Source organism: Carcharhinus amblyrhynchos, chromosome 33 (assembly GCF_965287045.1).
Source record: "Carcharhinus amblyrhynchos chromosome 33, sCarAmb.v2.hapA, whole genome shotgun sequence".
NCBI lineage: Eukaryota > Metazoa > Chordata > Chondrichthyes > Carcharhiniformes > Carcharhinidae > Carcharhinus > Carcharhinus amblyrhynchos.
The window spans coordinates 10779992-10806716 of record NC_137356.1 but is presented as its reverse complement, the minus strand read 5'-3'; the positions used below and the strand labels follow the sequence as shown (position 1 = coordinate 10806716).

General features: G+C 45.7%; 1 protein-coding gene across 1 annotated transcript in view; it reads right to left on the bottom strand.

Annotated features, from left to right (window-relative positions):
* xab2 (XPA binding protein 2) overlaps positions 1 to 26725 on the bottom strand; it is a 53997-nt gene that overhangs the window by 6403 nt on the left and 20869 nt on the right. The window contains exons 9-16 of the mRNA XM_080216630.1: positions 24968 to 25087; positions 21936 to 22067; positions 19271 to 19402; positions 18018 to 18131; positions 8257 to 8419; positions 4981 to 5171; positions 2868 to 2990; positions 434 to 605 (exon numbers count right to left, since the gene is read on the bottom strand). Of these exons, the coding sequence (XP_080072756.1) occupies positions 434 to 605; positions 2868 to 2990; positions 4981 to 5171; positions 8257 to 8419; positions 18018 to 18131; positions 19271 to 19402; positions 21936 to 22067; positions 24968 to 25087 (1147 nt within the window). The remainder of the gene's footprint in view (positions 1 to 433; positions 606 to 2867; positions 2991 to 4980; positions 5172 to 8256; positions 8420 to 18017; positions 18132 to 19270; positions 19403 to 21935; positions 22068 to 24967; positions 25088 to 26725) is intronic.

The following is a 26725-nucleotide window of genomic DNA, read 5'->3' as shown; positions in this document are numbered from 1 at the left end:
TACATTAACCCTGCGATGAAGTTACTGTGAAGATCTCCAAATCGCCAGTCTCCGATGCCGGTCCGGATACACTGAGGGAGAATTTATTGTGGCCAATGCACCTGACCAGCATGTCTTTTGGAGTGTGGGAGGAAACTGGAGCACCCGGAGGAAACCATGCAGACACGGGGAGAACGTGCAAACTCCACACAGACAGTGAGCCAAGCACTGTGAGGCAGCAGTGCTAACCACTGTGCCACCATGCTGATCCATCCCGTAAAGTGAATAGTGAGAAAAGTGGATATGGCATAGGGAAGGCGGAAGCAGATATGGAAGGATTCAAGCCAGGCTGGATGAAGAGTGGATCGCGTGTGTACTGATCAGTGACAACCCTCACTTGTTTCCAGTAGTTTAATCATTTAGTCACTTTACAGGCAGTAGCCGGTCTGCTTACCTGTGCCTGTAGCATTAGTGGAGGCCTTCAGCATTTGCGAGGACATAAAGTTGACTTGGGTGTTGTAGGTGGCCTGCACGCTACGCTTAATCCGCAACATCTCGCGAATGGTGTCCTCGTTACCATGCCGGATCTCAAACTCCTTCCACGTCTGCCAGAACGATGGTGTAATCTGAAAGCAAAGTCAGGGTCAGGAAAGGCGTGCAAGCCCAATGTATTGAACCACTCCCATCTTTGAAAAACTGAAAACTATAAACTAAATCGATCTATTGATAAAAAATCAATCACTTGATCCCCACACCCACTCCCTCCCCAACTTAAACTCAAATCACAGAATCCCTACACCACAGTAGGAGGCCATTCAGACCATCAAGTCTGTGCCAACAATCCCACCCAAACACCATCCCCTTAACCCCACAGATTTACCCTGCTAAACCCCAGATACTAAGGAGCAATTTAGCATTTCTAATTCACCTAGCCCACACATCTTTGGACTGGGAGGAAACTGGAGCATCTGAAGGAAACCCATGCAGACATGGTGAGAATGTGCAAATGCCACACAGTCACCCTGAGGCTGGAATCAAGCCCAGGTCCTTGGCACTATGAGGCAGCAGTGCTTGCCAGTGCGCCACCCTAAATGATTACAGCACAAAACATACAGACAAGGAGCAGGAACAGGCCATTCAGACCCTTGACCATGCTCTGCCATTCAATAAATTGATGGGTGACCTGATAGGAGTGATGCAAATTTGAGGGTGCTATGTGGGATGGCACAGTGGTTAGCACTGCTGCCTCACAGCACCAGAGACCCAGGTTCAGTTCCCGGCTTGGGTTAGTGTGCGCGCGTGTGGAGTTTGCACATTCTCCCCGTGTCAGCATGGGTTTCCTCCAGGTGCTCTGGTTTCCTCCCACAATCCAAAGATGTGTGGGTTAGGTGGATTGGCCTTGCTAAATTACCCCTTAGTGTCAGGGAGGGACCTGTTAGGGTAAATGCATGGGGTTATAGGGATAGGGAATGGGTAGGATGATGGTTGGGGCAGACTTGGTGGGCCGAATGGCCTTCTTCTGCACTTTCGGGATTCTATGATTCCACACCTGATAACCAATCACCCCCTTGCTGACCAAGAGTCAATCCATCTCCGCCTTAAAAAATAGTCAAAGGCTCTGCTTTCATTGCCTTGTCAGGAAGAGAGTTCCAGAGACTCATGACCTTCTGAGAGAAAAGCTTTTGCTTCATCTCTTTGATAAACAGGCAACCCCTAATCTTTAAACAGTAACACTGTTAACTTTATAACTCTGTTACAGTAACACTAATCAAGTCTGCACCGGTCACAATCCTACCCAGACCCTATCCCCATAACCCAACCTATCAACACTACAAATCCCCCTGACACTAAGGGGCACTTTAGTACGGCCAATCAACCTAATCTGCAGATCTTTGGACTGTGGGAGGAAACCCACGCAGACACAGGGAAAACATGCAGACTCCACACAGAAACTCAACACCCGAGTTATAAATGGAAAAATAGTCTTTTCAAGGTTGCTGCTTCTAATTTCTGTGGTGGATCATGTGTTTGTAATCCAAGGTCAATTAACTAGCTGAGACTCTCCGCCAGCCACATCCACAAAGACAGGTAAACTTCAACAGAACGGTGCCTCTGGAATATTTCCCAGGAGGGTTGGATTCCTTGAGAGTATTACAGGAGAAAGCTGGGAGTGTTGGGCGTGCACACATGATTGTGGTAGTTTCCTCAGCTTGCTTTGCCCTGGAACAGGTTGCTAGTCTGTTGCCAGTGGCTTACAGCTCGAGGCAGACCACTGTACATCAAGCACGGCTGACCAGGAGTCTCTCCTGCTCTTACCGACTGCCACAGGGACATTGAAAGGACTTGCAGCCTTGTTATGAAGGTAACTTCATTGGCCATCAAAACCTGGGCTAGGACTCGAACCTAGAAACCAGAGGTAGGGACACTGACACTAACTCTCCCTGGATTCTGCAGCTAAAGGCAACACCTCATGTCGAACCAATTAGACTGGGAAAATAATAAGATCTATGTCTTATATTCAGCCTGCTGAGCTTAGCTATGGTACAAATTGGGGCAGAGGGGGAGGCAGCAAGAGTAGAAGAGAAGCCCGAGAAGCCCGCACCGACTTCTGACAGAGTATTTTATCCGGGCCCTCACTATAACATTGCAGTAGCCTCACACATTTTCAATGGCTAATCCATGTAACATCTTGGGCCGCGAAGGGGCATTTTAGCACAGACAATCCACTCAAATTCACATCCTTGGATCTACCCTGGGATCACATAGCTGGGAGCAATAAGAGTAACTACCCTGGGAGCAATAAGAGTAACTACACTGAAAACAATAAGAGTACCTACCCTGGGAGCAACAGTAAAGATACTTAGCCTGGAAGCAGTAGGGGTACCTACCCTGGGATCACACAGCTGGGAACAGTAGGAGTAAATGGATCGGGCCCGATCAATTTCACCCAGCTTGCATTCCATGTCAGCGAATCGCAGGCACATGTCCCGAGCATGTTCATCCGGCAGCACCTGTAGTTAAAAAATAACGTTATTGTACAAATACATCTACAATGCCAGGGTCATCGCTTCACCGAGACCACAGTGGAAAACCTCCTCAGAAATGCCCAGGGAATTGTGCATTCTGAACTTTCTCCCACGTCACATCTAGTTAATAGTGCACAATGCCCCACCCTGTCACCGCAACACCCCACCTTGTCACCTATCTCAGGTTGCTCGTGTAAATCTCTGCATCATCCTCATGTGCTATCTTGAAAAGCATTTCAAAAGCTGGTGTTTTTGGCTGGTGGGAGAGCACATACAACTAGATTTAAGCAGGACTGTCTTTCAAATACCATTGTGATGGTGTACAGCAGCAGCGACCTTCCTTTGAACTGCTCTGTTGTGAGGGCTCTGGATCATTTCCCTCTCTGACCATGCTAACACAGATAGCAACTGTAAGAATACTTCGCTCTTTCAGCATTTTCCCAAACATTAAAAAAAAGCACAGGTCTAATCTACACAAAAACACATGGAAAAGGGGCAGCAGGATACCATTCAGCCCCTCAGTCCAACTCCACCATTCAACAAAGCCATGTCTGATCTGTTTGTGTTTTGAGTTCCACATTCCCATCTACATCGATAACGTAGACAACATAGAATCCAACAGTGCAGAAGGAGGCCGTTCGGACCAACAAGTCTATACTGAGCACAATCCAACTCAGGCCCGATCTCCACAACCCCATGCATTTAGCTAGTCCTCCTGACACTAAGGGACAATTTAGCACGGTCAATCCATCTAATCTGCATATCCTTGGCACGTGGGAGGAAACCGGAGCACCCAGAGGAAACCCACGCAGACAAGGGGAGAACGTGCAAACTCCACAGTGACCCAAGCTGGGAATTGAATCGGGGTCCCTGGCACTGTGAGGCAGCAATGCTAACCACTGTACCACCGTGCCACCCCGATAGCCTTTGATTCTGTTGCCTAACAAGACTTTATCTACCTTCTCAAAAATATTCAATGACCCCCGCCTTTGCCAGATTCTGAGACAGAAAATTAGGGTGACACAGTGGTTACCACTGCTGCCTCACAACAACAAGGACTCAGTTCCTGGCTTGGGTCACTTTCTGTGTGGAGTTTGCATATTCTCCACGTGTCTGCGTGGGTTTCCACCGGAGGCTCCGGTTTCCTCCCACAGTTGGAAAGACGTGCTGGTTAGGTGCACTGGCCATGCTAAATTCTCCCTCAGTGTGCCTGAACAGGCACCAGAGTGTGGGGACTAAGGGATTTCACAGTAACTTCGCTGCAGTGTTAATTTAAGCCTAATGATGTGCAAGCTTTACACGGACCATGTCCCAAGCCGGGAATCGAACCCGGGTCCCTGGCACTGAGGCAGCAGCACTAACCACTGTGCCGCCCATAATAATTTGGAAATCCTTCAGCACGGTTTCAATCCAGAGACCTGTCATGTGTGAGGAGAACATGATAATTGCTATAAAATCGCCTTTCATTCTTCTAAGCTCTAATGGGCAGTGCTCCAATCCTCAACTGTTCTTCACAAGACATCATCCCAGGAATCACTCTGCAAGCCCCTGAACTGCTTCCAATGCAAGTATGTCCCTCTTACACAAGGAGACCAAAACTATGGGCAGTACTCCAGGTGGGGTCTCAATGATGCCCCGTGGAATTGGCAAGATTTTCCTACTTTTATGTTCCATCCCACTTGCAATAAAGGTCAACATTATGTTTGAAAGCTACTCAATACAGTTCAGCTGGCATGGTTACAAAAGAGATACTATCCAGAGTACACGTTCTCAGCAATGCTCTCCTATTGGGGCTAAGTCATTCTGCATCACCATCACTGCGACAAATGCACCCAGGCTCTGCTCCAACCTGAACATTGCCCCACATCTTCTGCACTTCAGCTGAATAACAAAGAAAATGGCGGGCCGGGCCAGGCCTTCCAGAACACTGTAGGCATTGCAACAGAATGGGGGATGAGGAATGAATGTACTGTACCTCGATAGCCCTCTCGTAGATACCCCGCGTGTGGGTAACTCCGTAGATTTCGGCTGCTCTTTTGATGTAGATGTTGTACATCTCATACTGCTCCATCGGCTCGACTGCCTTTGTTGCTCGCTCATACACTGCCATGGCATGGCGAGCAAGACCGTACTCCTCCTCTAGCTTGGCGTACAGGAGGTAGATAGCTGCAAAGGATAAAGATTACAGTCAAATAACGATGACTGATCAATCGTGGTGCTGTTTCTGTCTGGCCCTCTCTCCTGCTCAAACAGCGGGGTCCAGAAATATAAATACTGGGAATCTACAATTAATTATAGTCAGATACCGGGTTAGTCAGTAACTAACAAGAGGAATGATGTGGAGATGCCAGTGTTGGACTGGGTTGGGCACAGTAAAAAGTCTCACAACACCAGATTAAAGTCCAACAGGTTTATTTGGTATCACGAGTTTTCAAAGCGCTGCCCTTTCGTCAGGTGAGTGGGGAGCGCGTAAATAGACAGAGACACAATTGCAAGACAATGATTGGAACGCAAGTCTTTACAGGTACAGACAGTGCGAGTGGAGAGAGGGAAAGGCACAGTTTAACAAGGTGTGAACTGTCTCAAGCCAGGACAGTTAGTAGGAGTTTGCAAGCCCAGAGGGGCAAAAGACCAGCCCAGATGAGCCAACTCTGCGCGGTAATTTCTATGATATTCTTGTCTACAAGACGCTGTGTGCTTATTCCTATGGTAATATGTTTATCACACACATATTGGATAAAGGATTAAATCAGAACGAGACAAGGTAGATCACTTCTTAACATAATGTTAGAATCACAGAATTCCTACAGTGCAGAAGGAGGGCATTCGGCCCAATGAGTCTGCACCAACTCTCAGAGAGCATCCTACCCTCTCAGATCCTTTCCATCACCCCACACATTGACCACACATGCCTATTACAGGCAGCAATAGCAGGCGGGCTCCCTAAGTCAGCCATACGATGGAAAGAAAGTTACAGCCTCTACCATCACTATTCACAGTCCCCGGCTACAGCATGCATGCAAACTGTTCATGGACGGTGGCACAGGGGTTAGCACTGCTGCCTCAGTGCCAGGGATCTGGGTTCCATTCCCACCATGGATCACTGTCTGTGCGGAACTTGCACGTTCTCCCTGCATCTGCACGAATTCCTCCGGGTGCTCTAGCTTCGTCCCATAGTCCAAAGATGTGTGTGTTAGGTGGACTGGCCATGTTAAATTGCCCCTTGGTGTCAGGAGTCTAGCTAGGGTAAATGCATGGGGTTATGGGAATAGAGGCTGGGTGGGACTGTTGTCAGTGCAGACTCAATGGGCTGAATGGCCTCCTTCCGCACTGTAAGGATTCTATGTTGTCACACAACTCAGCACTCTCTTGGAGCAGCTGGCTGGCCAGGGTGGGTCAGACCATGCCAACAGCACTGGGTTCAATCCCCATCGCGACTGAGGTGGACTCGGAAGCTGCCTCCTTTCTCGTGGCGGCGCAGTAGGTCAGACCTGGCTTCGGGCAGAATGGAAGAAGATTATTTACAAGTTTGAGAAGGAAGGTGAAATTAAACTCAGGAAAAAAGGCAAACCATAAAATCAGAGCAAGGCCACCCAGGAGCAAAATGAGTTCTTCAATTGTTTTCGGTTTTATTTAAGAACTGCTTCAACTGGAACTGAAGAGATGCAAAAGCGAGTTAGCGACTTAAAATGAGTATGGAATAAAAAGGGGTTGACATAAAATAAGGGGAAGTGCAGAGCTCTCTCTCCCACAAAAATCTGTAGATGCTAGGTCAATTATTAATATTTAAATCTGACATTGATAGAGTTTTGATAGGCGCGGTTATAAAAGTAAATGGCGTTGCTGACAGAGTTAAGATCCAGTCATGATCTCCCTGAATTTTTATTCATTCATAGGACATGGGTGTCACTGGCTAGACCAGCATTTATTGCCCATCCCTAGTTGCCCTTGGAGGGCAGTTGAGAGTCAACCACATTGCTGTGGCTCTGGTGTCACATGTAGGCCAGACTGGGTAAGGACGGCAGATTTATTTCCCTAAAAGGACATTGGTGAACCAGATGGATTTCTTGGTCATCATTAGATTCCAATTCCAGAATTTTATTTTATTCTCTCAAATTCAGGACAGTCAGTAGGATTTTGCTGATAGAAGTCTGCGAAGTATTTACAGGGAAGGGCAGGGATAAGGATAAACTGTTTCCACTAGTTGAAGGCTCCAGGTCCAGGGGCCATAATCAATTTAACCTGCATATCTTTGGACTATGGGAGGAAACTGGAGCAGCCACAGAAAACCCACAGACATGGAGGAGAAGGTGCAAACTCCACGCAGACAGTCACCCAAGCCTGGAATCCAACCCAGGTCCCCTGGGCTATGAGGGAGCAATGCTAACCACTGTGCCACTTATCAAGGGATATAGGCCTTGAGCAGGTACGTGGAGTTGTGCAAACTCCACACAGACAGTCAGCCAAGTCAGGAATCGAACCCAGGTCCCTGGCACTGTGAGGCAGCAGTGCTAAGTACTGTGCCGCCATGCTGCCTATCAAGGAATATGGGTCTAGGGCAGGTACATGGAGTTAAGCTGCAGATCAATCACGATCTTACTGAATGGTGGAGTGGGCTCGAGGGGCTGAACGGCCAACTCCTGTTGCTACATTCCTAATTCAAATTTCACCATCTGCCATGGAGGGATTCAAAACTGGGTTTCCAGAGCTTTACCCTGGGTCTCTGGATTATCACGCAACCCCCTCCCCTTCAGGTGAAGCCATGAAGAGTTCACAGTTCACAAGGTGCATGTTGCAGATTGTAAGCACATTTCAAAAGCTTGGCTGGAACCGGAAACATATTTTGGAACTCTGCAATCTCATCTGGGTATGTGGAATCAGTGTTAGTGCCAGGGGTCAGGCTTACTGCATGAATTCAGTGGAATTACTCACTGTGGAATGGCCAAATGTAGCTAATCTAAATCCTACAACTAATCTACAGTTTCATACAAACAAAACTGCTCACTGTAATGAAAAAGCAAAGTGCCCTGTCAGTTTTGATTGAAGCCCAAGAGGATATGGTTAGAATTTGTTGCAAAGTGTAGCAAGAGCTAAAGGTAAAAGTAATTGACGTTTTAATGAAATTCTCTGGGAACACTTCATGGGGAGGCTTGAATCATTGGGAAGTATGTTTCATTTAAAGGGTTTCAATCAGGTTACTGACTGCGACTGCCGACAACAGAGCTAAAATGTCAAGCTTGTGACGACTGACTTTTGGCGAATTTGGGTGGACATCTATCCAGGGCCTGTTCGAAGAGGTCTCGCGCTCGTTCCAGTTTCTTCCCACCATACCGGTCGATGAATTTGGTGAGGTAGGTGTTCCAAATATCATACACGTTAGGCCACTTAAACAGGGCAATCCCTCTCTCGTAAGCCTGCAGAAAAAACAAAGCAAAGTTGGTTACACAGGGCGAAGAGACCCTTCCGCTCGGTTAATTGATGAACTGCGAGCGACTGAGCCAAAGAGGCTAGCCCAACCCTTGCTCTGGATGCTAGTTACTGATCACAGCGGAGGGGGACACTGCAAATTTCACTGCACTGAGTCTCCTTGGCTCTGCTCGTAAATAACAGGCAGAAATCTATTCCTTGACAACATCAGAGTGTTTTGAATTGCACGCATTTAAGAAAGCATACAGCATGTTTGCATTTATTGGTCAGGGCATAGAGTACTAAAATTTGGCACGTCGTGATGCAGCTGTATAGAACATCAGTTCAGTCACATTTGGAATATTGCATGCAGTTCTGGTTGCCACACTACCAGGAGGACATAGAGGCTTTGGAGAGGGTACAGAAAAGGTTGACCAGGATGCTGCCTGATATGGAGGAATTAGCTAGGAGAGATTGGACGAACTTGCTTTGTTTTCACTTGAATGTCAGAGGCTGAGGGGGCAATCTAATATAAGTTTACAAAATTATGAGAGGCACGGATACAATGGATACTCAGAGTCTCCCTCCCACAGTAGAAACGTCAATTACTGGAGGGCGTAAGCTTAAGGTAAAAGAGGAAAAGTTTTTTTTGCACAGAGGATGCTAGGTGCCTAGAATGTGCTGCCAGAGGTGGTGGTGGAAGCAGATATAATAGCAACGTTCAAGAGGCATCTTGACAGATATATGAATAGGCAGGGAAAAGAAGGATACAGACCGCGTACAGGCAAAAGGTCTTTTAGTTTCGAAAAGTGTCCTGAAAGGTTTGCTGGGTCAAAAGGCCTGTTCCTGTGTTTCATTTTGCTTTATTCTAAAGCCTTTTTGCTGCAACTCAATCCTCAATATGGTGATAGGGTTGGCTATTCAGTCCCTTTAGCCTGTCCTGTCATTCAATTACTTCTTGGCTGAACTATATCTCAACTTCCATTACGTATCATAGATTTATAACCCTTCACACTCCTGCCTGACAGAAAGCTATCCACCTCACCTCTGAAATTTTCAATTCAGGTAGACTGAATTTTTGGGAGTAATGGGTTCCTGATTTCCAATAAACTTTGCGACAGGAATCTTTACATCATTCCTATGTCTACTTCTAAGGTTATTTTCCTCTTGCTCTGGGTTCCTACTTTCTCAGGAGACTAAGGAAATTTAGCATGTCAGCTACGACTCTCACCAACTTTTACAGATATACCATAGAAAGCATTCTTTCTGATTGTATCACAGCTTGGTATGGCTTCTGCTCTGTCAAGACCGCAAGAAACTACAAAGGGTCGTGAACGTAGCCCAATCCATCACACAAACCAGCCTCCCATCCATTAACTCTGTCTACACTTCCAGCTGCCTCAGAAAAGCAGCCAGCATAATTAAAGACCCCTGACATTCTCTCTTCCAGCTTCTTCCATCTGGAAAAAGATACAAAAGTCTGAGGTCATGTACCAACCAACTCAAGAACAGCTTCTTCACTACTGCCATTGGTTGGACTTTTGAATGGACACACCTTGCATTATGTTGATCTTTCTCTACACCCTAGCTATGATTGCAACACTGCATTCTGCACTCTGTCCTTTCGTTCTGCATGAATAGCATGCTTTGTTTGTTCAGCGGGCAATAAATAATACTTTTCACTGTATGTTAATACATGTGACAATAATAAATCAAATCAAAACTAGATTCTGCACCCTCTTGTTTCCTTTTCTACGAATGGTATGCTTTGTCTGTGTAGCATGCAAGAAACAATACTTTCACTGTATACTAACATATGTGACAATAATAAATCAAATTGTTACAACCATCCACATACATGGTGCAGGAATGAGTGGAAATTAGATGGTGGGGAGAATTAGCTAGTGTGAGCACCAGTATGAATCAAAAACAAAACTAAACCTCCCATGAAAGAGGCCACACACTAAATTGTAAAATATCAAAGGCCAGGGCATGGCATGCAGGCTGCAATCTAACCTCAGGACGTGACGGTGGTCAGATATTACTCCTGTTTTGCATTCTGAGCCAAGCTATCCGATTTTCTGATTAGATCGCTGGCTTTGTCTAACATGGCGTGTTTGTGTGTGATTAGAGGTTCCTTTCTCTAAGCTAGTGACCTGGTTAACCTCAAGCACACTATCTGAAGAGGGCGGCAAGCTGCAATGCTCTGAATCACGAGACAGTTCACCAGTGTGCTCAGGTTTTAAGCCGGGGGGTCAATTTAACCGAGGTGACAGTCCAACATCCTACGTAGGATGGCATGGTGGTTAGCACTGCCACCTCACAGCGCCAGGGACCTGGGTTCAATTCCGGCCTTGGGTCACTGTCAGCGTGAGATTTGCACATTCTCTAGAGGGATTATAGACCCCAGAAAGGTAGGGGGTATTAGTCAGACAGGCAGCATGGTCAGTGCTGCCATGAGGGCCGAAGGGCCTTCGTTCTCCCTGTATTCTGGTTTCCTCCCAAAGATGTGCAGGTTAGGTTGATTGGTCATGCTGAATTGACGCTTAGTGTCAGGAGGGTCAGGACGAGAAATGTGTGGGATTACGGGGATAGGGCCTGGGTGTGATTGTGGTCGGTTCAGATTTGACGGACTGAACGACTTCCTTTTGCACTGATTCTACGACGATGATCAACTGTCCCTCGATTTGAGGAGGATGCCTCAGCAGGACCGGACAGGCTGATCTTGAGTGTACGTGAGGCAGGCTATCCCAAGAGGCAGAGGGATCCAGGGTGCAGTGAGAACTGGATGAGAAGTGAGAGCAGAGGGAAGAGCTTTGCAGCTTAATTTCTGGTTTTACCAGCAATCACTATTAGTAACATGGAACAACAATGAACAGTCCCACTGCACACCCTTCTGGCTTTTGCATACATTAGCATAATCTCTTTGCAATATGCAACGCAAAACTGGGTAGCAGGCGGGGCCTGGAAGTAAAATAAGCAAATAAGTTGTTCTGTTGCATCATTATAAACCTAAACGGGTCATTTTTCCGGCTTGTGATTAAAAATAGGTATTCATAAACACAGAGGAATGGAACAGTCAGCAGTGCTAGTGTCAGGGCACAGTTGCCCACAGATTACATCCAGCCAGTGTTGACAGCTGTTAGGTGGGACATATGGATAATGGGACACTTGTTGTGAAGTTGGAATTTGATGTTGGTGAAGATGTAAAAAAAATTGTAAAAGTAGTAGTTAGATTAAAAAAAACATTGTGTGGTCCCTTTAAAAGCTGGAGTTCTTTTCCATGCTTGGAGGTTTAAAATGCGAAGTACGTAGACAGTCCCAGACGGAAACATTCATATCAGAAAGTCAAGCATTAGTCTTGACAAGACAGCCTGTTTTTGTTTGAGCTTTGCCCAATCAATTTAAAGCAAGCATTCAGCTACCAAGAACCTATAAGATTTGAATGTGATGATGTTGACAAATTCAGACCAATCCTATTGTAGGAAAATTGATAGGTCACCACAGGTATAAAAGAGAGTGCAAGGGGGAAAAACAGCAGAGCAACTGCCACCTGTCAAGTTTCAAGTGACAGAAAGCAGCTCCAACACTACCAGCTTCAAATATCTCTCAAGAGAACCCACCATCTAACTAACAGAAGATTCCAAATAAAAAAGAACTTAGGAAGAGAGAAATCAGAAAAACTCCAAAAAAATTCCAAAAGCCAGAAATCTGGTTATAGTTTGAGAGTGACTGAATTGTATTATTATATTTTTTGTTAATGAATGAAAATTGTATTTATTTGAACAGCATTCTAGAATAATCTTATTTTTGATATTACTTGTTTAAAGTTCCCTCTCAGTTAAAATAAATAAATTGCTAAGTGTCCATTTTAAAGCGAGTTTTGGGTATTTGTTAGTTAACTGCTAAACATTACTGAAGGATAATTCACACCTTCCCACACACTTCTGACAGATTCCAAAGCGAGGTATTCCTTTTTGGGGGATGGGGCATTACTTCTCAAAAGGGGTCAACCTCCATGTCATAACACACTCCATCATCTCAAGAGGTACCAATTTGTTGCCTTGCCAAGCAAGGAAAGCAGCAACATGGACCCTGAGTGGCCAGCTGTCAGGATTCAGATCTGCACCGACTTGCTAGGTAAGGTTTTCACTTACACCACTCCATTTTCTGACAATTATCCCCCTCCTAAAAGGCATTAGGTATGGGTGCAGGATTGGAAACCATTCTTCAAAGAATCCCTACAGTTTGGAAAGGAGGCCATTCAGTTACTGAGACTGCATCGACAAAATCCCATCCAGGCCCTGTCCCTGTAGCCCCACATATTTACCTGTTATTCACCCTGACACAGAAATAACTTAGCATGACCAATCCACCTAACCTGCACATCTTTGTACATCATTGTTTTCCCAATAGGTCAGCTTTTTGAACAAAGTCGGAGTGCGGGAACAGAGACTGAGCTTAGCAGGGGATCGGCCAGGGGATCAGGAAAATTAGCGCATCAGCAGCAGTACCGTGCACTGTAGCCTGGCGGTCTTTGCATATACGTGAAATGGACAGTGCAGACAAAAGTGAATGTTTCCCAAATCTAACAGCACCAAAATTGTAATAAAGACATGATTAGGTGACCGTTGTCTGAACAACTGAGGAGAGAAGGCTAGAGAAGTCTTAGAAATTCTCCAGCTCTCCTCTACTTATTGATAAGGAGGCACTAAAGGATCGATTTTCAGAAGGTGTTTGACAAGGTGCCTCACAAGAGGTTATTAAAGAAGGTCAGGGGCACAGAGTTGGGGGTAGGGTGTTAGCGTGGATAGAGGATTGGCTGTCAAATAGGAGGCAGAGAGTGGGGGTCAATGGGTGCTATTTGGATTGGCGGTTGGTGACTAGTGGAGTGCCCCAGGGGTCGGTGCTGGGGCCTCAGCTATTTACCATTTATATAGATGATCTGGAGGAGGGAACCGAGTGTATGGTGTCGAAATTTGCTGATGACACCAAGATTGGTGGAACGGCAAATTGCGCGGAGGGTGTGGAGAGTCTGCAGAAGGATCTAGATAGGCTGGGCGAATGGGCCAGAACTGGCAAATGGAATTTAATGTTGGCAAATGTGAGGTTGTCCACTTTGGTAGGAATAACGGTAGGAAGGACTATTACTTACGTGGCGAAAAACTGCAGCATGCGACGGTGCAGAGGGACCTCGGGGTCCTTGTGCATGAGTCGCAAAAACCCAGCCTGCAGGTGGTCAAGAAGGCAAATGGGATGCTGGCCTTCATAGCGAGGGGGATTGAATATAAAAGTAGGGAGGTCTTGCTGCAGCTGTATAGGGCACTGGTGAGGCCGCAGCTGGAGTACTGTGTGCAGTTTTGGTCACCGCACTTACGCAAGGATATTTTGGCCTTGGAGGGAGTGCAGAGGAGGTTTACTAGGCTGATACCGGAGTTGAGGGGGTTGAGCTATGAGGAGAGGCTGAATAAACTAGGCTTGTACTCGTTAGAGTTTAGAAGAATGAGGGGAGATCTCATTGAGACATATAAGATGATGGATGGGATGGATAGGATAGAGGTGGAGAGGCTCTTCCCGCTCAGAAAGGACAGTAGGACCAGAGGGCACAGCCTCAAGATAAAGGGGGGCGCGGTTTAGAACGGAGTTGAGGAGGAACTTCTTCACTCAAAGGGTGGTGAATCTCTGGAATTCTCTGCCCGTTGAAGTGGTGGAGGCTGCCTCGCTCAATATTTTTAAGACGTGGGTTGATAGGTTTTTGATAGGCAAGGGGATTAAGGAGAGGGCGGGAATGTGGAATTGAGCCACGACAGATCAGCCATGATTTTATTGAATGGCGGGGCAGGCTCGAGGGGCTAGATGGCCTACTCCTGCTTCTATTTCTTATGTTCTTATGTTCTAAAAGTGTACAAATATCTTCTGAGCACCGACAGGAGAGTGCTTGAGAGAATGTGGAGCTCAACCCTGTCCCCATCGCATGGTCACTTAATAGGAATCTGAGATGGGTCCCTAGACAATTTTATTCTCCCCATTTTGAGTGTAAACAGCACCGTCAGTGCATATATACCACGCGGACTACAGTGATTCAACTAGGTAACTCACCACCACCTTCTCAAGGGCAGGTAGGGGTGGAGAATCCAGCAGCACCCAGATCTTATGAACTGATTTAACAAAAGCATTTCTGTCGTCCCCTGACCTGTGAATAATGGGCCATTACCTCCTGGCTTCTCAGCGTCACCACTGGGGGATACCTCAACGATGCACTGGGGAACATCTTTTGTAAATCTTACCTGGGAATTTCAGAGGCAATCGTCCAGAAGGGTCAACTTCCCCTCGACAACTGCGCTGTCTGACAACCTATCTGACAAAGTGATTTACATTGTTAACTTTGGGTAGTTATTCTGAGTGGAATAGTTATTTTGAGAGTTGGAAGGGGTTTAAAAAAAAAGCACTTCTAATGATTTAAAAGCCTCAGTTTGGCACCAGACATCGCATCACCTCTCCCCCATTGACCCAACACTCACCCTTTCCCCCAAGCCGACGTCTAAACCCCCACATCCCGTTTACTTACTTTTGAAAGTTAGTTCCTTTCCCTCAATAGTCCCATTAAACTCAGCTGCTTTACAGTAGCTAGTGCTGTAAAGAGAGGAATTGCCCACCTTCACTGCGCTCTTTTTTTTTTTACACCTCACTGCTGGAGGTCCTGCACCACTCTGCTGCTCCAATCTCACCCGCCATGACTGAGGAAGGTGGGGCGAGTCAGGGGCTTTCGAATTACGATGAGAGTAAATCACTACGGAGTGACAATCTGCTGGTGATCACCACTCTGAGGAGGTAACGGGCCAATAAGCTTTTCTTCTCCTGGGGCTTCAGGGGCCGTAATATAATTCACGTGCCAACAAACTGTTTGGATTTCGGAATTGTCCACCCGTCAGGCAATAGCTGCCCCTTCCCAAGTTCCCAAGACAGCCAGAATTGAATTTTTTTTTATTCATTCATAGGATGTCGGCATCACTGGCTGGGTCAGCACTTAATGTTCATCCTAGTTGCCCAAGGGCAGTTGAGAGTTAACCACATTGCTGTGGTTCTGGAGTCACATGCAGGCCAGACCAGGTAAGGATGGCAGATTTCCTTCCCTAAAAGACACTAGCGAATCAGATGGGTTTTTATAACAATTGATGATAGCTGACATGGTCACTATGACTGAGACAAGCTTGATACTCTAGATTAATAAATGCTCTTCAAGCTAACATGATGGGTACAAACCATCATGGAAAGCTCAGAGAACAATTCTTACGTACTGAGATTTTAAGATAGTTTCTTTTCATTCAAATAAATTAAATTGTACATTTTGAATCAAGCAAGCCAATCACACAAAACAGTGGGAAATTTAGTCTTTAAAATGATTGAAATTTCAGGTTATTTTGTTAAACAAATATGAAATAAGAGATGACACTTCCCAGTCACCAGGTGTGGGTTAGTGGGTAGCATTCTCACCTCTTAGTTCAATGATTATTGTCTCGAATCCCATTCTAGTGACTTGACACTCGCAAGTGCCACGCCGAGGGAGTGCTGCACTTCCGTGGCAGAGACAGCGAGACCAATTGTGTTACCGTCTATCACCTCACCAGCTGAGGTCAGCTTCACCAGTTTGAGTGGTTAGCACTGCCGTTTCACAGCACCAGTGACCCGCGTTCAAATCCTGCCTCGGGTGACTGTCTGTGTGGAGTTTGCACATTCTCCCCATGTCTTTTTTAATTCATCCGTGGGACATGGGCGTCGATGGCTGGGCCAGCATTTATTGCCCACCCCTCGTTGCCCTTGAACTGCGCATCTTTCTTGGCTATTTCAGAGGGCAGTTGAGAGTCAACCGCATTGTTGTGACTCTGGAGTCACATGTAGCCCAGACCAACTAAGGACGGCAGATTTCCTTCCCTAAAGTGGTATTAGTGAATCAGATGGGATTTTTCCAGCAATCGACAATGGTTTCATGGTCATCAGTAGATTCTTAATTCCAGATATATTTTATTGAATTCAAATTTCACCAGCTGCCTTGGCGAGATTCAAACCTGGCTCCCTAGAGCTTCTGGATTAACAGTCTTAAGATAATACCACGAGGCCATCACCTCCCTGTGTGGGTTTCCTCCGGGTACTCTAGTTTCCTCCCACAGTCCAACTATCCAAACAGGTTGTGTGGATTGGCCATATTAAATTGCCCCTTAATGTCCCAAGATATAGGGGGGGATTAGCAGGGTAAAATGTGTTGGGTTACAGGGATAGGGTTAATGGTATAGTGCCTGCGTAACAGTCGGTGTAGACACAATGGGCAGAAAGGCCTTCTTCTGCAGTGGGATTCTATGAAAGAAGAATCAAAACTGTGTTCTTCCTGATCGCTGTGGGTCAGTTTAACACTGAGCAGCGCATTTACGCATTGCACTAATCGGGGGAGGGGAATGCAATGTTGCAAACATCGTGTGTTTAAATGTGTGGATCCATCTTCATTTACCCATCAGCACACCAAAGAGCAAGAAGTGCAATCTCAGCCGACACATCGAGCACGACACTGCAAGTAATGACATACTAAGCACCATTAAGCCGTTATTGCTTTCAATTGAAAAGAGTTGCTAGGATACCGCAAGAGAAATGTGCACCAGGGCAAGGGACATAACGTTTAATAGTGGAGGCATACGGAGTTAATTTACTTTGTCATTTTCTGGATTGCGCATATTGACATTTAAAATGCAATTTTCTTCTCCTGATTATTAGTTCTTCCTGTTCCAGAAACTTCATAAGAGGAAATCTGCAATGGATGTGGACTAGTCCTGTTTGAATTCTCCAGTGCCTCGAATTGGTTCAGGCCCTGGGCAGCTTTTATTCTAAAGCTTCATCACAATGCCCCAGAAGGAATCCAATATAGACTGGACTACCCTGAGTGTCATCGGACAGCCCTTAGACTCCAAGCTTTGGGGCAATAACGATGTGATTTATTTTAGCAGCGGTATCAAATCCAGCCAGTCAGAGGCAGCGAGGTTTAACACAATTGTTACTATAACCCAACACAGTGCAATTCAGCAATAAACGTACTGTGATTTTTTTTTCCTTCTACGCTCCTTTCCATACATTCTTGGACTGTACGGTCCTATGATGCTGAGCTTGGCCAAGCTTTTGCTGGCTTTGGACAGCAAACATTGCCAAACTAACCACCCTGCAAAAACATTCCATATCACAGGATCCCTTCTCCCCATGTCTGCCTGGGTTTCCTCCGGGTGCTCCAGTTTCCTTCCACACTCCAATAAAAGGCAACTTAGCAAGGCCAATACACCTTACCTGCACATCTTTGGACTATGGGAGGAAACCGAAGCACCCAGAGGAAACTCACACAGACATGGGGAGAATGCATAAACTCCAAAATGGCAGTCACCTGAGGCTGGAACTGACCCTGGACCTCCTGGTGCTGTGTGCAGGCCTTATTTTGGCTCGCAGACCCACAGTGTTTGAACCTTCAAAGGAATTTTACACATCATTGCAGACCTAACCCAGCTACAAGAGTGAAGCTACTTTGTCCAGCCTGGAAAAAGGTGCCAAGTAGATAGAAAAGCAGAGACGCACCTTGAAACTTTCTTCAAAGTAGTTGTGTTCCTCCAGGAACATTGCATAATTGATGATGATCTGAGGTGTGGCAATTCGCAGATCTATAATCCTGTCGTACACTGCCTTTGTGGACTGGTTTGAAAATGTAAAAAACACATGCATAAGTTAAGACAATAATGACAAAAAATATACACATTTCTTTTCAATAATCACATCTAGCAAAAGCATATTTTCTTAGGGAGTGTGTGGTTAGGATATGGAATGTGCTGCCTGGCAGTGTGGTAGAGGCAGGTTCAATAGAGGCTTTCAGAAATGAATTGGATAAGAGGAAATAACTTGCTGAGCTATGAGACTAAGGTGGGGGAGTGCGACTGAGTGAGTTGCTCTTAGAATCATTGAATAGAATCCCTAGAGTGTGGAAAGAGGGCGTTCGTCCAATAACATCTGCACCAACAACAATCCTACCCAGCCCTATCCTGTAACATCAAGTGTTTACCCTGCTAATCTCCCTGACACTAAGGAGGCAATTTAGCATGGCCAATCCACCTAGCCTATTCATCGCTGGACACTAAGGGGCAAATCAGCATGGCTAATCAACCTAACCTACACATTTTTGGAGACTAAAGGGCAATTTAGCATGGCCAATCCACCTAACCTACACATCTTTGGAACTAAGGGGCAAATTAGCATGGCCAATCCACCTAACCTACACATTTTGGACTGTGCGAAGAAATGCACAGGGAGAATATGCAAACTCCATACAGACAGACAATCTCCCTAAGCTGGAATCAAACCCGGGTTCCTGGTGCTGAGAAGCAGAAGTGATAATCATTATGCCACCATGGCCCCCCCATCCCTAGAAGCAATCTGGTGAATCTCTTCTGAACTGCCTCCAATGTCACTACATTCTTCCTTAAGTAAGGGGACAAAAACTGGACACGCTAGTCCAGGTGATCTCACCAACATCTTCTAAAATTGCAACAACACTTCTTTACTTTTAAAATCTAGCCCTCTTACAATAAATGCCAAGATTCCATTTGCCTTTCTTATTATCTGATGCACCTGCACACTCAGAGATACAGATTATGCAGAGACCCTCTTGCATTGGGCTGCCACCCCAGGTTTGGCAGCAAGTAGGATGCCATTCCATTCACACCATCATGGCTCAAAACAAAAATAATTAATTGCTCAATTAAGCCAAATGTAAACACTTTCTGGTGTGCAAAGCAAGAAACCAAAGGAGTGCAGAACAAAATTAATTCTTTAATCACCTTAAAAGTGCCAAGACTCTCCTCCAGATCTGCTAACATGGACCAGACTTTCAGTGACTTGTATACTCTGTTTTGGACAGGTTCTGTTGAATCAAAGTACTCAGCTTTCCGTGATGGTACTGCTGTGGCTCTCTGCAGAGGCAAAAAAATTATAAAATAAAGTAAAGTAAAGGTTTGAATATCCTTTCTGCTCTTTCCACTTGTGCATTCAGACCGGGGACACACGCACAGAATGCGAGAGACATATTCAGACAGGGACAGGCAGGCACACACACACAGAAACACTATGACAGACAGGGTGAGAGATACAGACACACACAGAAAGACAAGGGAGAGACATAAAAACATTCAGGTGAGGACAGACAGACAGAGACAGACTGAAAAACATTGCTAGATAGGGTGAGGGATGCAGACAGGCAAACAAGGACAGGACACACAGACAGACAGAGGCATATACAGAAAGACAAGGGAGGGACAAAAACATACTGGTGAAGACAGACAGACAGATGGAGAAACACTATGGCAGACAGGGCAAGAGATACAGGCAAACGGAGACATACACACAGACAGTAAGACAGGGGAGAGACAGGAGAGACAAAGACAGGGAGAGACACACACACAGAAAGACAGGGGGAGACATAAAGATTTAGGCAGGGATAGGCAGACAGAGAAACACCATGACAGACAGGGTGAGATATACAGACAGACAAATGGGCATACACATGGACAGAAAGGTAGGCAGACAGAGGGAGAGACAAAGACAGGGAGAGACACATACACACACAGAATGACAGGGGGAGACAAACATTTAGGCAGGGACAGGCAGACAGATGGAGAAACACTTTGACAGACAGGGTGAGAGACACATACAGATAAGCAGGGACAGGGACAGAGACAGGAGCAGACACACACAGTAAGGCACGTAGAGAGGGACAGACAAAGACAGGAATTGACACAAATATCCATTGCATAAAATTTAAAACAAAGGGCTCAGTGAAATAATTCAAGTAGTGGTAGCCTTAATTGTCCAAGCAGCGACCCAGACCGAGTCTCAGTGCCTTACGTTAACCACTTGAACTGGCTTATATTTAGTCATCTTTTTAAAATAAAAAGAACTTGCAATCTGACTGAAAAACAACTTTTGCCTGGCTGTATTCGAGGCTTATTTATTCGATTCTCAGGAAGCAAAATATTCCAAATTTTATGAAGTCACCAGGTGAACCAACAGCAGCAGGAAAGTCAGCCAGAGAGTCAGAGAGCCATTTCCTCAGAAGCAGCACTTGCAGCTAGCATGACATTGCCATCTGCTGACTGTAAACTGCAGCACCACTGACTAACACTGAGCTAAAGGGTGTGGTAGAGAGGGATTAAAGCTTCCATCAGATCAAATCTAATCTGGGCTGGCTTTGTCCGATTTTGGACCAGACAGTTTCTTTGTGGACCTCTGAAGCGTAAACTGGAGATCTTCGTAATTGCACAACCCAAGCTCAGCAGACAATACAAATTATAAAATAAAAGTAAATTAATGCGGATACTGGAATCTGAAACCAAAACAGAAAATGCTGGAAAATCTCAGCAGGTCTGGCAGCATCTGTAAGGAGAGGAAAGAGCTGATGTTTCGAGTCCAAGTGACCCTTTGTCAAAGCTCATTGCTGGGTCGGAGATAGGGCGACACAGAATCCAAGGTCTTGTAATCAATGTTAATATGACTGTGAAAGGGTAGCCCAAGGGTAGAAATAAAATCTGTCTGACTTAAAAATCTACTTCTTTGTTAACCTCTGTATGTTGCAATGTGGAATTATTGCTGCACTTCAGTTAATTCACAATAAAGGCAAGCAAGATTTTTTAATTCTTTCATGGAATGTGGGCATTGTTGAGAAATTTAGCATCTCTAGCATGCCCTTGAACTGAATGGCTTGCTGGGCCATTTCAGAGGGCATTTAAGAGTCAACCACATTGCTGTGGCGTCTGTAGGCCAGACTGGGTAAGGATGGCAGATTTCCTTCCCTAAAGGTCATGAGTGAACCAGATGGCCTTTTCTGACAATAGACAATGGTTTCAATAAAGTTTATTTATCAGTCAGAAGTAGGCTTATACTAACACTGCAATGAAGTTACTGTGAAAATCCTCTAGTTGCCATAGTTCGGTGCCTGTTCAGGTACGCCAAAGGAGAATTTAGCATGGCCAATACACCTAACCAGCATGTATTTTGGACTGTGGGAGGAAATCCTCGCAGACACAGGGTGAACGTCCACACAGACAGTGACCAAAGCTGGGAATCAAACATAGGTCCCCGGCGTTGAGGCAGCAGCGTTAATCGCTGTGCTGCCCCCAAACACGACTAGCCTTCATTTTCTTTTGATTTAATTTATTAACTGATTTTAAATTCCACCACTGCCACGGTGGGGTTCGAGCCCACGTTGTCAGGGCATTAGCCTGGCTCTGTGAATCACTAGTCCTGTAGCACTGCCACTATTCCACCGTACCCCTCTAAAGGCAGGCACAATCTCCATCCCTTACGCTGCTCACGTTTTAGATTAAGAAAGGCAGAGATTGCATCCATACTGGTCAACAAAAAAAAAATTAAGGCATGTTACTTGGATGAAAAACTATATTTGAAAATAATTTTGTGAAAATGATTAGCAGGACACTCAAAGGCTCATACCCTCAACAATCGAAGAGCCTCGTCATAGTTTTCATGCCGCAGTTCCATCTCCCCATATTCACACCAAACACTGGCAAGGTCGTCAACATGTTTGAAATTTACTTTTGTGGCTTTTTCGAATATAGTCCGAGCCTGTAACAGAAACAGATTCTGCTTGTTTCATGAACATTTAGAATAGAATCCATCAGATCCCTACAGTGCAGGAGGCTGTCATTCGGCCCATCGAGTCTGCATCAACCACCCAAGCCTTATTCCCATAAACCGACATATTTACACTGCTAATCCCCCTGACACTAGGGTCAATTTAATATGGCCAATCAACCTAACCTGTACATCTTTGGACTGTGGGAGGAAACTCTCAGACACAGGGAGAACATGCAAATTCCACATAGACAATCAACTGAGAACGGAATTGAAACGAGGTCCCTGGCTCTGTGAGGCAGCAGTGCCAACCATTATGCCACCGTGCCACCTAGATAGATTCTTGATAAGCAAGAGGTTATTGGCGTTGGGCCAGGATGTGCAGTCGGGGGTTAACAACTGATTAACAATGATTTACTGAATGGTGGTGCAGACTTGAAGGGTCAAGTGGCCTACACCTAATTTGAATGTTGGTATGCATCATGTATCTGCAGCATTAGATCCTCACACTGGAAGGTTCCAGGTTCCATTCTGGTGCGAGTTAATTGCTTTCATTGGCCTTACTGCACGTAGGCTAGAGGGCCGAGGAAACACAAGATATGATGTGCGGGCCCAAAGAGGTGCGGGTTAGGTGGATTGGCTGTGTTAAATTGCCCCTTAGTGTCAGGGGGACTAGCTAGGGTAATTGCATTGGGGTTATGGGGGTGGGGACTGGATGGGATTGTGATCGGTGCAGACACGACGGACTGAATAACCTCCTTCCACACTGCAGCGATTCTATGAATCCAACTTCAATCTGGTGATGAGTGAGGGAATCAGGAGGGGGAAGGAGGCAGTGAATGTTGGAATGTCAGGCAAGGACAAAACTGGCTTAGACCCCCACCTCGATGACCAATCATCGCTCACGGAGCCAGTCTTACTCTTAGAGCTGCTGGTACCCATCAAACCAAACATTGACAAAGAGTTCAACACCTTCCAGAGACAAAGGGACGAAAGTATCAAGGAGGTGACAAATGATGAGAAACATTTTAATCCTCAGCCAGTGTACTGATAATTGCACACTGATTACGTTTAATTGAATGCAAGTGGTGGGCATAGACTGTGGATCCACTTGTGTCCCTTTAAAAAGGATAGACAAACTGTGGTGCTTGGGTTTGGAGGTGTATGCTTATAATGTATATCTCTGCAAATAAATTCTTCCAAAGACTGAACGGATTGGCTTCATTTCTATTTTTCACCGCCTGGGTTTCTAGAATAAACACCACTTACTTCAAAATGATGTGAAGATGCCAGCATTGGACTGGGGTGGGGACAGTAAGAAGTCTCACAACACCAGGTGAAAGGCCAACAGGTTTATTTGGTTGCATGAGCTTTCGGAGCGCTGCCCCTTCATCAGGTGAGTGCCCATATGAGGAACGGTTGAAGATTCTGGGTCTGTATTCGCAGGAGTTTAGAATGATGGGGTGGGGGTGGGATCTTAGTGAAACTTACAGGATACTGTGAAGTCTGGATAAAGTGGACATGGGAGAGAATGTTTCCATCAGTAGGAAAAATTAGAACCAGAGGGCACAACCTCAGGCTAAAGGGACGATCTGTTAAAACAGAGACGAGGAGGAATTTCTTCGCCAGAGTGGTGAATCTGTGGAACTCTTTGCCGCAGAAAGCTGCGGAGGCCAGGTCATTGTTTTTAAGACAGAGACAGATAGGTTCTTGATTAATAAGGGGATCAGGGGTTACGGGGAAAAGGCAGGAGAATGGGGATGAGAAAAATATCAGTCATGATTAAATGGCGGAGCAGACTTGATGGGCCGAGTGGCCTAATTCTGCTCCTACGTTTTATGGTTAAGGGGCAGCGCTCTGAAAGCTCATGCTAGTAAATAAACCTGTTGGGACTGGTGTTGTGAGACTATGAATTGCAACATACAAATATTTGCTATGAGAATGTAGGAATCTCTTTTTATCAACTGCTACCTAACTCCCTATTGCTCCCACCACCCCTAATTCATTTGTGTTCATCATTAAGTGTTGAGAAATGGAAGTTTCCCAACCTTAGCAGCTCGGATCAACATCTAGCATGTCTAAAGTGAAGAAAACTTTCTCTATTCTCCCTCGATAAGGAGTCTCAGTTCCAAATCTCAGAAACAGCCACTACGCAAGTCTTCCGAGTCATTTCATTTCCCATACTCCACAACTGAAGCCTCCAGGTGAGATGGCCAATTAGGGAGCATTCTGTCGTGTAGGCGCGCCCTCATTCAGAACTGGATTGAGACTTATTTTATAAATGACTCCTACAGGACAGCCTTCCATCCCATCAGTCCCCCTGTCATAAGTTCAGAAGATATTGGAGCAAAATTAGGCCATTCGGCCTAACAAGTCCTCTCTGCCATTCGATCATGGCTGATATGCTCCTCGTCCCCATTTTCCTGCCTTCTCCCCAAAACCCTTCAACCCATTACCAATTAAAAATCTAACTCCTCCAGCATCCATGTTGAGTCTCAAGGTGAATCATTGAATCCCCACAGCGCAGGAGGAGGCCATTCAGCCCATCAAGTCTGCACCAACCACAATGTCACCCAGTCCCCACCCCCATAACCCAATGCATTTACCCTGGCTAGTACCCCTGAACTAAGTGGCAATTTAGCATAGCCAATCAACCTAACCCGCACATCTTTGGAGGAAACCGCAGCCCCCGGAGGAAACCCACGCAGACATGAGAAGAACGTGCAGACTTCACATAGACAGTGACCCAAGTGGGGAAATCGAACCCGGGTTCCTGGCGCTATGAGGCAGCAGTGCTAACCACTGTGCTGGCCCACGAAGGGACAGTAATCAAACCCCTCGCACCACTCACTTCCTCTGAAGATTTGTTAAGGTACAAAGGTCCGACTTACATCCTGAATTTGACCATTCTCTTCGTAAAACTTAGCAAACGAAACCCAGAGCGAATGTGGCTTTCCAGTAGCTTTTAACGGATCAACTGTTTGCACAGCTTCTGTGTACGTGTTTATGATCTGTAATAAGGAAAATCGATAATTACTGCACAGCAAACTCCTGAAATATGCTGGAAAATCTCAGCCGGTCTGACAACATCTGTGGAGAGAGAATAGTGCCAACATTCTGAGTCTGGATGACCCTTCCTCAGCTTTGAAGAAGGGTCACCAAGCCTCGAAACGCTTGCACTATTTAATCTCTCTCCACTGTTGCTGTCAGATGCGCTGAGATTTTCCAGCATTTTTCTGTTTTTGTTTCAGATTCAGCATCTGCAGTATTCTGCATTTAATTTCATTTCCTATCTTTTAAAAAGTAAAATGAAGTTGCCTAATGTTAAAAGAGTATTTTGGAATTGACAAAGCTCCTCGTCACAACTGACCACGGTGCCTCCAATATCAGAGGAAATATAGCATCAAAGCCTGAAGGAAGTTGCCCAAAGCATTAACCGCAATTTCACGAAGTATGGAACAAGCTTAAGGGATTAAATTGTCTATTATGTAATAGAATCATGGCAATTGTAGAATCAAAGAATCCTACAGTGCAGAAGGACGCCATTCAGCCCATCAAGTCTGCACCAACAATCCCACCCAGGCCCTATACCCGTAACCCCACATATTTGCTCCCTAATCCCTTTAGACTTTGCATCCCGGGACACTAAGGGGCAATTTAGCATGTCTAATTAACCTAACCTGCACATCTTTGTACTTGGGAGGAAACTGGAGCACCCGGAAGAAACCAACACAGGCAAGGGGAGAACGCGCAGATTCCGCACAATGACCCAAGCCGGGAATCGAACCCGGTCCCTGGAGCTATGAGGCAGCAGAGCTAACCACCATGCGACCGTGCCACCCCTCGTGGGGAAAATTCTGAGGAAGAGTATAAATCGTCATTTAGAAAGGCACGAGTTAATCCATGACAGTCAGCACGGATTTGGAAAGGGAAGTCATGCCTGGCTAATTTCTTTGAATGATTTTGAGAGGTAGCAAGGAAGGTCAATGAGGGTAGTATGTGTGAAGTTGTCTAAAGTGGATTTTAGCAAGGCTGTTGACAAGATCCCGCAAGACAGATTGGTCAGAAAAGTAAGACCTCGTAGGGCCCAAAGGCAAGCCAGATTCAAAACTGGATCAGTAGCCAGAAGCAAAATTTAGTGGTTGCTATATTGAATAGAAGGCTGGTTTCAGTGGGGGAACTACAAGGCTAAGTGCTCGGTCGCTTGCTCTCTGTGATATATATCAGTAGCTTTAACTTAAATCTGTGTGGGTTTCCCCTAGGTGCTCTGGTTTCCTCTTACACTCCAAAGATGTGCAAGTTAGGTGGACTGGTATACTAAACTGTCCCTAGTGTCAGGGGGTTAGCAGGGTAAACGTGTGGAGTTGCGGGAATAGAGTCTGGGTGGGGTTGTGGTTGGTGCAGACTCGATGGGCCTCCTCCTGCACTATAGGGATTCCGTAAGTTTGCAGACGATACCAAAATTGGGTATCACAAAAACCATCTATTTCCATTTCTGTAATATCTCCTGATTTTCCCCCACCTCACTTCATCTGCTGCTGAAACCCCATCGCATGCTGTCATTGCCTCTAGACTGGCCTGTTTCAATACACTCTCAGCTCCCACATTACATCCTCCTTGTCCTAAAGGCCTTCCAAAGCTCGCTGCCT